This window comes from Lytechinus variegatus, chromosome 12 (genome assembly GCF_018143015.1).
Source record: "Lytechinus variegatus isolate NC3 chromosome 12, Lvar_3.0, whole genome shotgun sequence".
In the NCBI taxonomy this organism is placed as follows: Eukaryota; Metazoa; Echinodermata; class Echinoidea; order Temnopleuroida; family Toxopneustidae; genus Lytechinus; species Lytechinus variegatus.
The window spans coordinates 1,458,516-1,472,564 of NC_054751.1; the positions used below are offsets into that span (position 1 = coordinate 1,458,516).

General features: G+C 37.8%; 1 protein-coding gene and 1 long non-coding RNA gene across 2 annotated transcripts; both read right to left on the reverse strand.

Annotated features, from left to right (window-relative positions):
* Positions 1-3,540: 3,540 nt before the first annotated feature.
* LOC121425421 lies at positions 3,541-4,030 on the reverse strand. Its single transcript, XR_005971492.1, has 2 exons — positions 3,884-4,030; positions 3,541-3,764 (listed from the first exon to the last, which is right to left on the reverse strand). It is a non-coding gene; the product is annotated as an uncharacterized LOC121425421 (long non-coding RNA).
* Positions 4,031-5,565: 1,535 nt separating this feature from the next.
* Positions 5,566-11,754, reverse strand: LOC121425447 (angiotensin-converting enzyme-like). Its single transcript, XM_041621503.1, has 9 exons — positions 11,447-11,754; positions 10,890-11,081; positions 10,073-10,167; positions 9,443-9,615; positions 9,118-9,344; positions 8,221-8,365; positions 7,378-7,476; positions 6,348-6,470; positions 5,566-5,905 (listed from the first exon to the last, which is right to left on the reverse strand). The coding sequence occupies exons 1-9, from the start codon at positions 11,574-11,576 to the stop codon at positions 5,671-5,673; spliced, it is 1,419 nt and encodes a 472-aa protein (XP_041477437.1). The 5' UTR covers positions 11,577-11,754; the 3' UTR covers positions 5,566-5,670.
* Positions 11,755-14,049: the final 2,295 nt, after the last annotated feature.

Genomic DNA, 14,049 nt, shown 5'->3' on the forward strand with positions numbered 1-14,049 from the left:
GATTCAGTGATTCAGGTTCAGGTGATGCCAATCAAATGATGATAATAGTGACCAACAGTTTTATATAGGAGTATAGGAGATAGATATGTTTAGTGCGTTAAACATAAACACATGTTAAAGACAGCAATTTTAAGCACTTTTTTTTATTATGCACTCATCAAAGGTTTGAATTTGAATCATTTAGAATTAGATTTAAACAATCCAATTCACAGTTACACTTAGCAATTAAATCAGACAGGGTACAGCTATTGTCAGACCAAACTTTTATTTTATTATGCCTCTTGTATTATTTGTGCACTATGCTCTTGTAAAAGCACAGTTGAAAGTGTTAGTATGTTTTCCTGCAGTGTTAATACAATCAATGAAATATAACTATTTTTCAACATGAAAAAGTTTCAGGAAGAGATGCCTTATGATACATAAATGTATGGTGTAATACAAAATTATGTATGTTCACATGAAATGATTATAACTAATATAATGTGACTTTTAGAAAATTACTTTAAAACTTGATCTTAACTTCACATATTTTACATAGAGCAAGGGAGCATTAAAACAAACATATTGTATATTTTCACAGAGCATAATATATTGATATAAATGCAGGGTAAAGAACATTAACAACATTTTTTAATTGTTCACATATGATATCATCCAGGTTTTAATGTAAATATCTAATGAATCAACTCTTCGTAGTATTATTTTCACTCTATTTATTTGTATTATTTTCAGATTCCCTCAGTGTTGCTTAGCAAAGACTGCTTATTTTGTATATTCCCAACAAAATTTAATTTTAAAGCTTATAAACAATACTTAAACAAAAGAAAACTAAAATCTGTACCCAATGTAAATAGATTATTATGCCATTTTATTGTTTTTATTTCTTGCAGCTGATATAAACATACCCTTTTTGCATTTGGAAAGGAGAAAATGTACAAAAGATTTTAAAACCAAAGACAGACTGCTTTGGCATTTTCTGTAAATACAGCTTTTGATATTGATGGAACAGTTTGTAACAAATATTTCCACTTTTATTATCTAACTTTATTCAATGTTATAATATCTTCATTCTACAGCAAATAGGTATTGGTAAAGAACTACTTTATTTATCTTCTGATTTCTGTAACTAATTTTTCACAATCAAATTGTGGTTTGTGGCTGATTTTTAATCCTTCTTGTGCATCCAATGCATTGTGTGAAACATAATAAAAAGCAACGCATAATTCCATTCTATGTGTCCAGTTTAATGTTTTTCTCTCTGAAAGCTGTTACAAGCCAGGAATGTATAAGTATCAATATTGTGACCCCAACGCGTGGCTTCATGAGCAAATTGAGTGTGACATTTCAAGATACACAATACAATCTTGATGATATGATTCATAAATAACTGCAATTCTGTGTTCCCTATAGTCTTTGTACTGGGGCCATTATATATGCAATAATCAAACTAAATGAATAGTCAAAGAATCCTCAAATATTCCACTTTCACTAGTTTCGTCTTTAATTCTTCAGTTCAGAGACTAGTCAAAGTGGAATATTTGAGCATTCTTTGACTATTCTTCATTTAGGTTGATTATTATTTTCTTTCCGTGACGGGGGACATACTTCGTTATTTCATCGTGTATATATATTCATTGACAAAAAAATATTACTCCAAGTATTTTATTCAAAATTTCATTTGCAACTTAAGCTTATAAAAATGAAAATGATTAGGAATGTCATTTTTCTTTCCATATGTAATCGGCTTATAAAACAATTCTATACTTTTTAAACAGCTTTGTCGTTTGTAAAAAACTAAGACCTTTTGGTATGAATATTACAAGAAATTAGCGAGCATGTTACAAATCTTCCCATGTTGATGATGTTGAGCTATTCATCCTCCAGTTCACTGGGTGAAACTGGTGAAGCCCGAATGAATCTGGTCGAGTCTTTTTAGTCCGGTTGAATCCGGTTGCATCTGGTTCAATCTAGTTGAGTCTGATTGTAAAGATCTTGTCTTTTAACAGCTTGATCGCCCCATGATTAAGCTAAGAAAACAAAAAATAAGTAGAAATGAAAAGTGAATTAAAACAAAGCTAAAAAATACCTGTTAGACCTATCCAGGTTCAAGATGAAAACATTTTGTTTTTAGTCAATGTTGCCTGAAATGACCATGACATAACTTCGTCATTAATGACAACTACCATGGTAACGGTGCTCAGCAGCCAATCAGAATGATTTTAACATGGAAGTTAGCATTGATGGAACAGTTATATCTTAAGGAATTACAATGAATATAATGAAAATCCAAATTGAATCTGTTTTGTTGAAATATCTTCTGGGGGAAATCCTTCATAGGGCGGCAATGGATGGTTTTTTTTCAAAATAAAATCAATACATTGGAAATAATTTCATTTAAATTTGTGCATTAAAGTGGCCAAAATTTTCTTGCTTCACATTTATGAACTTTTGACGTCTTATTCTGAACCTTTTGTAACCAAAGTAACCCCTGGGTCACACAATGTGTTCACAGAGTGATCACAGTGTGTTCACAGAGTGATCACAGCGTGTTCACAGTGCGATCACAGCGTGTTCACAGTGCGATCACAGCGTGTTCACAGTGCGATCACAGCGTGTTCACAGTGCGATCACAGCGTGTTCACAGTGCGATCACAGCGTGTTCACAGTGCGATCACAGTGTGTTCACAGTGCGATCAAAATGTGTTCACAGTGCGATCACAGTGTGTTCACAGTGCGATCAAAGTGTGTTCACCGTGCGATCACAGTGTGTTCACCGTGCGATCACAGAGTGGACACTGAAAATGTTATGCACACTGTTAAAATGCTCAAATTCCATAGTGTGAAGATGTTTTCACACTGTGAACACTTTGAGAGTGTGACTGTACACAGCGTATTCACATGAGTCAACAATGTAAATATGTGCTTCACACTTGAAATGCTCAAATTGAACAGTGTGTAGGTGATTTTACACTGTATTCCACACTGTGAACACTCTCCGTGGTAAATACTGTAAACACACCGTGGAATACACTGTGGCACACACTATGAGACACTGTGTTCTTTCCAGTAGGGAAAGCCTTGTGTTACAGTCACACCAACAAGCCTGACTCCAAACTGATCGATGGTATGCCATTGGAAATAACGTACACTGCGAAAGAGCTAATCTGGTCCCCAATCCTCCTCTCAGAGTGAGGCGATGGACCAGCCATTTTGGAGTGGGATTCACATCTTTTGAGAGTGCATTAAAACTCTTTCTGGTAGTCTTGAGTGAAAATGTCTAAAAATATACATGGTTCACTTTCGAGGGAGCTATAATGCACTCTCAAGCAATGCTAATCCCACCCCAAAATGACTGGCCTCTTGTCTTACTCGGAGATGATCGTGATTAGGGACCAGATCAGCTCTTGCATTTAAAATGTTAAAGTTTCGGTCAGCCCTGAGTCGGACCCACTAGAGTAACTGAGCATAAGAAAGGAAGTTCCTGCAGCTTACTCTTATATCATGGATCTAGGTCCGTATCTTAATTAAAAGGTCCATTCCTCTGATTCCAGAAGCCAGCTAGTTTCGATCCATCTGTAGGAGCCCATTTGAGCTTGGTGTCTTCCATTGGCTTCTTGTATCAGTTGACAGTGGAGAGTGAAGGTTCACGGCCACGGTATGTTCAGTCTAGCCGCAAGAACCCCTTTATCTTTGATCTGACGGCACCTTGTTTCTTAAACCCTGGTCGGGATGATGTGGTGTACACCTGCAAGTACTCGTTAATCCTTGAAAAAAATGTGAACTAAAAAGGGAAGGGAGCAAAAGAAATCTCAGAGTAAAGTAGCATGTTACAGTTATGCTATATTATACATCGGTGGCCAAGATTTCATGAATGAAATCTTACCTGGAAGAGTAGAACTTGGATTGAGAAGTTAAGGAAATGCACTTCTCTGCAAAACTGTTTTCACGGCATGTATCTTAGTCCATCATGTGCCCTCACATACGGATGTATTTATGAACATTATCTGTTGAAGATACGGAAAGGAAACTGAAAAACATTGTGACGGACAAAAATAGCCTGTAAAGAAAACAAAATGGTTACGGGATGGCCAAACAAATTTGGACAGTTATGTTTGTTTTCATTGTTTACATACCTCTCTCACAAATCTTGGAAGGCATGATGGTGGCCCTGCAGGAAATGCATTTTCTCAAATGATCATCTGACGACAATGGACCTCTCAGTACGTTCTTTCATCTTGGCGAACATATGAAGCTTGCTTATGAAGAACGTGACAGCGAAAGGTGCGCTTCAGAAGGTAAAACCCCTGTGGAAATGGAGTGACTTTTGATCCAATTTTGGGTCGTTTACGTACATTTCTTTCCAATTTCAAAATTATGGAGAAAAGTTAGTATAACGGTGATCCGAAACGTATTCAGATCATTTCATATCCTCGCAAAAATGGTGCCCCAACTCGCTGTAGAAGAGAAGTAGTTCCTGTCAAAATCTATTGAACCTGCTTATGGAATACAACATGTTGAGAAGAAGGAAAGCATATGTGCTTGGAATTTGTTAACAATTTTGCGTGGTGGCCAAGCTTGTTATAGTAATTGATTATTCACACAAACCTTGAATCGAGATGTTGTCTTTCAGAAACTTCAGGTGAACAGGTCCGAAGATATCCGAGCTATCACGCGGGCAGCCGAAAGTTGATTCCTGTAGTCCGACTACCCGACGACACGAAGATGAAGATTACGATGCCAACGACCTGCTGAACTTTTTTTTTTTAAAAAGAGACATGAAATATGCACCTGGGTATAGTTACGCCATTTGAAGAATAATTATCTGATTATGGTTACACAACTGTTGGGTTGGTTAGCTGGTGGCCAAGTTTTTATCATTTAACAATGTTAACTTGAACAAGTTTGTGAGAGGCATCATATGTTTACCCAAACCTTGCAGATCGAGATAATGTGACGTCGTTCAGAAGCATGTCCGAAGTCATCCGAGTGATCGCGACGGCAGCCGAAACAGTTGATTCCAAATTGTCTGGATATCCGAAGGCATGATGATTCGAAGGTGCTGCCGACCTGCTTAACTGTTATTGAATATTTGGGGAGAGACATGCCATATGCACTTTGGCATAGAACAGCTATCTGATTATGGTTAAACTTTCCCATGGGAGTGGGGGGGGGGGGGGGAGCTGTTGCCAAAGTTTTCATATATAAGTTAACCATTTAACTTACCTTTTACATCGTTGATGACAAAGCTCTCTATATTCACATGTCGGCACTGCTTTCTCTCTCTCTCTCTTTCTCTCTGTGCTCGCATCAAAATATACCGCATACCAGTTCCCCCTTTTTTATATACTGACAGCAACTCTAAACGATGAATTGATGATATTATGATGATTGCCTTGCTTTAGATCGTGATGATGTTGTTGGTGTATATGTATATAGGCATATTAACTTTAAATGTTCTATGTTTTGTATGTTAGTTTTATGATTATTGAATAGGAATTAATGACGAGTTATAAATACGAAAGAAAAGTAATTAGCTGATATAACATAGCTCTGGGATGAAGTCTTCCCGTATTACAACACAAGGTCTTTTCAAAGATTATCAATGAATGTTTTTGCGCTTGTGTTTATATTCTATCATGATGATCAAATTCATCATAGCTTATCTCATCATTACATACGGTCACTGGGTTTACTAGGCTCCGTTCGTCCAGGCGTTTGGTCGGGCCTTCTCCTTGCTGACAGTGCCCAGCCAGTAGAATCCCCATTCCTTCGATTTTCTCTCTCCAGAAACTCATTGAGCGGCTGGAAATATTCCAAGAAAGGTGACGTATCCAAATCGTATTGTTGCGTCAAGATGTAGAAGATCTCGGTCCATGAACGTGTTTTCCCAAGTTGCATTGCGGTGCTGTAAAAAGACATAGGACAGATAAATAAAAAACAAAAACAAAGAAGGGTGAGAGAGAGAAGAGAGAGAGAGAGAGGGGGGGGGGGGCATGAGTGGGACAGACTGAAAGTAAGGGCAAAATGTCTACCAAATCATATTCAAGACTTCTACATCTACTAAAGATCATCCAAAAATAAAATTTACATAACTTTCTCAATCCGGGCACTAAATAGTTGTATGAGACCATTATTTTGAAGTCTCGAAAAAATATCAATATCGTATCTAAAGATCTATCTATCTATCTATCTACCTATCTATCTATCTATCTATCTATCTGTCCATCTGTCAATCGATTCACCGTTCCATCTATCTATTTTTCCATGTCTATAATATATCTATCTATCTATCTATACATCTAATATCTATTTTTCTATCTTGTTTTGTGAATAATGGTGATGCTTACGTAATGAGTTGTCCTGCCACTCTGTTTCCATACAGGTTACAATCTTGGATCGGTCCCGTATGCCCAGCCGCTTGACAAAGTGATTTTATGAATTGGAACTTCATAATCTGCCCAAGAAAATGCCTGAAAATAAAAAAAAAAGAACGAAAGAAATATGCACTAGTCATCAGTCGGAGTCATCGGACCGTCAAAGGAATGTAAGAATAATATATCTGAAGTTTAATCAAACTGTTTACTACTAAAAAATAAAATAAAAAGCTGAACGTTGCAACTCCACATGTGGTATAAAATAACAATACCCGGTCCTTGATATCCATGATAATTTTCAGAAAATGAAAACAAAATTAAATATTTGTTATTTCCCTCTCGCTCCAAGAATGAGGAAAAAATGACCCATAAGAGCACCTAAAAAATAATCATGGTTTTTGCCTATCAATGCAGCAACTGAAATTCAGGTTATATACCCATCTTGATTTTTGTACAATCTATAAAATTTATTATTTCTGATCAAAATATCCTAAGTAGTGGACAGATGCCATAATCGGATCTTGAAAACGCTCATATCATACCTCCCATACATATCGGTCGGTATCAATTTCCGTCTTGTTTGATTGTATTCTAATCATTTATATAAAATAAACTTGAAATCGTGGAAAGGAGGAGGGGGGGGGGGCAAATGGAGGACAACGAAAAAACTACTAGCAATTGGAAAAAAAATTCCGTGCCCTAATAATCATTACCTTTTTCATATCGCCACTTATGCAAGGGAGCTAGCGACCTAGCAAGAAAATGTTCAAATATGAAGAGGATAAGGTGCTATTTTTTAGATCAAATAATGTGACATATTTTATTACAACATTTAAGCCTAAAAATGTATTTTCATTCTAAAACAAATCAGAGGCGTTGCAAAGACTCTTATTAAGTGTGTGTGTGTGTGGGGGGGGGGAGGGGTGCATTTGCCCCCGCACAACAATCTGCCGCCTCTACTTCTGACCATGGTTGAACTCGTGTGTATAAAAGAATGTCTTACTTTGCATAAGAGTTGTCTGAGATGATATTGAGCTCCGCGCCTGGGTCGAAGTCAGCTTCGGTCCTCTCCAATGGCGGCACAATACCTTCATAACTCGATCTAAGAAAAGAAATAAGAAATTAATCTTGTAATTCATATAGGTTTTGGTTGAATTTACTCATGAAATGACGAACTCGTATAATCATAGACTCATTTCGGACAGGAAACGTATTTTGAATCAACACTACAAGGCTCAGATAGAAGATATCTATGTAGAATGTACAGATATGAAATCAATTGAAAATTGAATACACATTTTGTATATAGGCTTACTAATCAATTCAACAAACAATTGAATATAGATTGGATAGAACTGTGGAATACTCTCTATCACCTCTGGGTTACACGGGCCTAATTACAACTGGCAGGCAAAAGATATTAATTCGAGCCAACCAATTCTCAATTTTTTAATTCGATATTGCCGATTGACAAAAAATGAATGAAAATGATTGACAATCTAACACTGATTAGGGAGGGAACCTACTGAACTTCCTTATTCCAAATTGAAAAGATATACCACTACTTTGGAACTATTTTTTTACTCGCGGAAGAATTAGGGGCCATTTTACTCTCTCAAGTGATGAATTCGATCCTGTCTTCATGAATGCCGATTTATTTTAAATGAGCCGATCGAGGTACCCTTTTCTGGTCAGATATGGAATGTCAGACATAATATCCTGTCCACTGGTAGTAGACATTCGACCCTCGAATTTCCTCCTTATTATTTATGACTTTTTAGGTGCCACTTTAATACACGAGTCTGTGGGAAATGAATTAGGCCTGTGACACCTATGACCAACTAACCTGAGTTTCCACCACTTTGAATTATATTGTTCAGGTTGAATGGATCCATTAAACACGCCCCATCGCCACTGATCTACTGCACTGGCGTAAGGCAAGAGCGCAAGGGAGTCCAACGCAGTCCTCATCAAACCATTAAGTTGTATCTCTGCAAATTTTATAAGAAGGATGGAGAAATCAAAGAAGATAAAGTCTAAGTGAAGTGAAATCAATAACAGTGTTTGGTATGTATTTACAAAGGTTAAGACGAGCTTGGGAAAGGAATTTTTATCTTTATGTAGGCATAACTTCTTGGAATGAGCTACCATCAAATCAGAAAAAAACTTAAGCGTCAAGGTCAAGTTTTCGTAAAGCTGTCTTGGAACATCTTTTTAGAAAATTGAATACATTGAATTTGTTATCATTTATATAAAGTAAATATATATATATATCTTAAGATCTAAGTAAATGAACTAATTAAGTTATGCAGGCAGTGTATTATGCATGTATGTTTATTGCAGACTATAATTAGCGGATTCACATGCATAATGATTCAATGTTCATTTTAAATTAACAAATTGAGAAACATGTATTAACTGCCTTAATTTTCTAGTTCCTATTATCCTTGTTTTTATGTATTCGTAGCTAATTGGAGATAAACTGTTGTTGTATTGGATAACAAATTCAATCATTCATTCATTCATTGCTCGTTCGTTCGTCCGTTCCTTCCTTTCTTCCTTCATTCGTTCCATTCCTTCATTCCTTCCTTCCTTCCTTCGTTCATTCATTCATTCGTTCGTTCGTTCATTCATTCATTCATTCATTCACAAAGTCCTGAATCATAATGTACGCTGGACCTGACCTGGGTTGCCATTTATAACTTCCAACCAATCAAAAAAGTTAACGTGACACGTCGCTTACTCTCGTCATTCTGCTCGTCCAATGGGAGCCCAAGCTGCCTTAGGTAGGCGGGGCTAAAGACTTCAGATGACGTCAGATCAGCCAGGGCTTCGAACAGCGCGGGACTGGCTGGTTCCCGGAAGGCGATTGGATGGTGGCTGTAGGAGTTTTGGTATTGGGTGTGGCCAAGAATATTATGTGCCCTTGACAGTTCGTCAATGGTCACTTCCGATGAGCATGTAGAAACCCTACAATACAACAAAATCATAGAAATCATAGAAACAAAGAGGAAAAATATATTTTTGGGACATTCTGTAGGGCCTAAATCCAGAAATCACAGAAGTACCTGAAATCTGTTTGATTGTGGAAGTCCCACGATGTTGGCTCACAGGAGACATTGCGACCGTCTTGGGGTTTGCCGAAGACAGAGTTCTCCCAGAAGGACTCGGGAAGCTCTTCAAACCCCATCGAAGTGTAGAAATCCTCCGCGGTCTCGTAAAGTCTTCGAACGTCATAGTTCTGATTTAAAAAAATAAAGAGTGCTTGAATTAAAAAAAAAATCCATAATGGTAGGATGGTGGGTGGACAGAAGGACGCCCGTAACCAGGGGGGGGGGGGGGGCATGGATTTCGCGAAATCCGGCCGCTTGTCAACAGAAAAAAAAGAAAGGGTATAGGACTGGAAGAAATGAATAAAAAAATAATAAAAGTTAATGAAGTATGGGGCTTAAACCTCCCTTTTTAGAATGATTAGCTCTTTATATTATTCAGATTTAATTTTTTTAATCAGTTGTTATTATAATTATGTTGAACTTCCTTTTTGTTTGTTATCTTTCTGTTTAGTTGTGATGATTGTATTTTTACGAACTTGCTGAAAAACACTCAAATGGGGGCTGAAAACATTTTTTAAAATCCCGTATTGAAATAAATAAAATAAACAGTCCCCAAAGTATAAGTGCAGGAATTATATCTTTCACCTGTTCTTGAAGGAATTGAGTGGGGTCATCATCGTCGACATCGTAAGGTTTGGCGACATCGAATAGATTCGACCACGAGTGGGACCACATACCACCTGAATATTGGAACAACACAAACAGATGTTTCAGTATTACGACAAAGAGAAGATAATTGTATTTCATTTTTATCCTCCTATGGTGCAATAAGTTAGACTTTAATACAACCTGGAGTTCGATCGTTAGAAATACTGTTGTCCTCATTATTTCGATGATTGTTATAATTATCATGAGAAGTAGTGGTAGTGGTGGTGGTTTGTAGTAGTAGTAGTAGTAGTAGTCCACGCGTCGCCTGCGTGTGAGTGCGTATGCATCCCTATGTAACGGGCATACGTGTATGCAGCTAGCCCGACGCGGCACGGGCGCCGGGTGCGTTCGCGCAGAGGCGATGGTCGGACAGCGTTCTGCGGCCGCTTTCCACCAAAATTGCAGCTTATAGCGGATCAATGCGGCCGTATGACATGAGTAGTAGAAGTAGTAGTAGTAGCAGCAGCAGCAGCAGCAGCAGTAGTAGAAGTATATTAGCCCGGGTATAGTAGAAGCAGGAAGTATATATTAGCCCGGGTATAGTAGAATTATAGCGGTAGTAACAGTAGTATTAGTAGTACATGTAGTAGTAGTAAGAGAAATAGCAGTAGTAGTAATAGGTCTATTTGGTAGTTGCAGTATTCCGTTCATCCCTTTTCACCCTTCCTCATCCCCTCCTCTGCTTCTTTTACCAATCCCCAATCCATGAATATGGCTATGGCAATTTGAACTTTTGACAGCTAATTGGGCTCACCAAGAAGATGTGAAGGAATCGGTCCATCTAGATCAATGACCTCGGGTCCATGTATATCATACAACCTCCTCCTGATGAATGCATGGAGGTTGTTATACAGAGGCTGAAGATCGGTCAGTAGGTCCGACATGGTGTTTTCCATATGGGGCATGTTGTACTCTCTCCGCAATAAGTCCCCGTGATCGTCAAAACCTATGACAATCGAGTGTTTGAGACATTAGTTTTGGTTATTTCTAAGGCAATTTTCGTCATGTAGAAGAAAAGTCATTTGAGATACAGTGAGTATAGTGTATTTAGTATATTTGTATACAGAGACATGGACAGTTTATTAGAGAAAAAAAACCACAATTATGACAATAATGCAGCCATGCTGGTCACCATATAACTTACAGAGTACACTCTTCAGAGTTATGCACGGTAGCCTTTTCTACAATGATCATTAAATTTTGTGCTGGACACATGCAAAGAGTTAATATATTCCAGTAAAGCAGAATGAATAATAAGTCTACAATGGTAATAAACAGAAAATTGTATGATATAGAATGAGGGGATCTTACCGCTCTGTTCCGCCACAGTGTTGCTGAGTTCTACGAACCGTTCGAAGTCATCCCGATTTGGAGCCCCTGTCTCGTTCCGCCAACCCTGCCACGCCCACAGAAGCTCCTCATCGTCGCGACTCTCACCCATTACACGTTTCAAATCTGAAATAAGAGTTGGATGAGTTGAAATGGTTAATGAAAAATTCGTACTTCTTTGAGTGACTGTATATATGCCGGCATGGTTTATTGGGAATCATGCTTATTTTTGCTGAGAACTGAGTGATAGAGATGGTGATGACGGTGCATGATGATGATGGTGGTGATGATGATGATGATGATGATGGTGATGATGATGGTGATGATGGTGATGATGATGGTAGTGATGGTGTGGACAGGAATAACCGTCGTTTATGGGGACTTATCTAATAATTTCTGATATTTTACTATCATCCCCATTCACCGACGGTATTAGTGCAAGCCTGCATTTTTAATCATTTCTCCCGATTCGGGCTTATGGTGTTTTGCATAGATTTTTTAAATATTTGTTTTTCAAAAGGTCTAAATGACACTATATTATCTTGAACGTTGGTCCACTGTGTTCGTTAGGCTCTGTTTTTTTCCTATGATACTACGATATATGAAATAAAAGATCAGAAATATTTTACCGATAATTTATTCCTTATTTTTCTTTTTTTTTGCAAAAAAATGAAAAAATAAAGTGGTCATTTTCACTTTTCTGTGCACGATTCCTGGTAAACGGTACGTTTGAGTTTACCTTGAGCATTAAGTGTCACGCACTAGAACGTTTAGAGAAATCGAATACAAACATGTTAATCCGACAGGACACTGCAAAATCATGAACCTTTCAAATCTGAAACCTGTTTGAGTTCGGTCCTATAATGTATTTCATATTTGAGTGACGTAACCCAGAGAAAAATGGGGTGAGTTTAAGTTATATCCTTTTCTCTATAACACCGTTTCCCCTAAAGAAGTTGACGTGTTGAAGGTGCCTGCCTGAAGTAAACAACTGTCGTGCATGCGAATAGATTTTTTTCAAAAAAATCCTCGATTTGACAAAGATCTTGATATAGCACCTGGCAAGAAGATCCTACTCGGGATGATCAGAACACTATCCAAACAAACTAAGATATCCTCAACGTCCAAAGGTCATTAAAGTTGTCAAGTTCGAGAAAGCAAGATCATTCATGGACATTATATTCACCGAGGAGGCGAGACATTTGACATTAGATCTAAACAAGATGACACGGTAACCACGTAATTCTTGATTTCCAAATATTGGATTCCCCCCAAAAACCTTTTCTCGTATATCCAGGATGTTGATTATTCTTTATATCATTCAACTCCGGGGGGGGGGGGGATTCAAAGGAGGATGTGATACTGAACATCGATTTATTTCTCCTTTTTCATTATTAGCCCTCCTTATTTTCGACAAAAACAGCTGCATAAAAGAACATTAAACATGACAGGTTTCTGAGTAACAATGGCAAAACTACAAACACGAGACATCTTGAAGACCGTTAGATGAAAGTTGCCAGCACTGACTAGTTGACTTTCTCCGACAATTACCATAGTGAAAATCAGAGGGCAGAGCCTTTGTGCCAATCAAAACCAAGGATTTCTCTGAAATTGTCAGCGCTGACAATATTTAATCAAAGCAGACAGTTTTCATGAAACGCCCCCGAATTCGTCATGAAAAAATATTTTGTGGTTAAATGATGATTCTCATATAAGTCGAGTGAAATTGAAACACACTAGTTTAACAAAGGTTTCTTTATTATACAAATCACACGAGCCTACACAACGATTTCTTGATTATGATAAGGTACATGTATAAAGATATTTTATGATGTGAACTATGAATGTCATAATCATCACAAAAATTCATCAACTCCAACGACAATATATCTCCATGAGCATCATTATCATGAATTTCCACCGTGATCGACACCCCTGATTATGTACACCATTATGATCACCGCTTTGTCGGGACCACCATTATCAATACCACATCCACCACCATCGTTCATTTAGCCATCATCAACATCATCATCAGCAGCAGCATTATCATCTCTATCATTTCCATCATCATCATCATCATGATCATCACGATCATCATCATCATCTTTTTCTTCTTCACCACCATCTTCATCACCATCATCATATTCAGCATCATCTTCATCATCATCATCACCATTGCCATCATCATCTTTATCACCATCATCATCACCATCTTCATCACCATCATCGTCACCACCACCATCACCACCACCATCACCACCACCTCCACCATCACCATCATCATCATCATGATCATCATCATGATCATCATCATCATCATCAACATCATCATCATCATAATCATCATCATCATCAACAACAGTATCATCATCATCATCATCATCCTCATCATCATGATCATGATGATGATGATCATTATCATCATCTTGGTCGTCGTCATCATAACCATCATCATTATGACTACCACCATCATCACCTGCTACCACCATCGCCACCCATCATGCCACCCACTCTACCATTTCCACCCCTTTTGGATCCCCAGCATGATCCCCCAAACCAGGTGTATACCCCATCCCATCATA

Excerpts from the sequence above, each read along its gene's own strand:
- LOC121425447 (XM_041621503.1), bottom strand. The coding sequence starts at position 11,576 with ATGGGTGAGAGTCGCGACGATGAGGAGCTTCTGTGGGCGTGGCAGGGT. Across the intron at positions 10,168-10,889 it reads GATTCCTTCACATCTTCTTG|GTGGTATGTGGTCCCACTCG; the intron begins GTGAGCCCAATT and ends TCCAATATTCAG. Across the intron at positions 9,345-9,442 it reads CACAATCAAACAGATTTCAG|GGTTTCTACATGCTCATCGG; the intron begins GTACTTCTGTGA and ends GTTGTATTGTAG.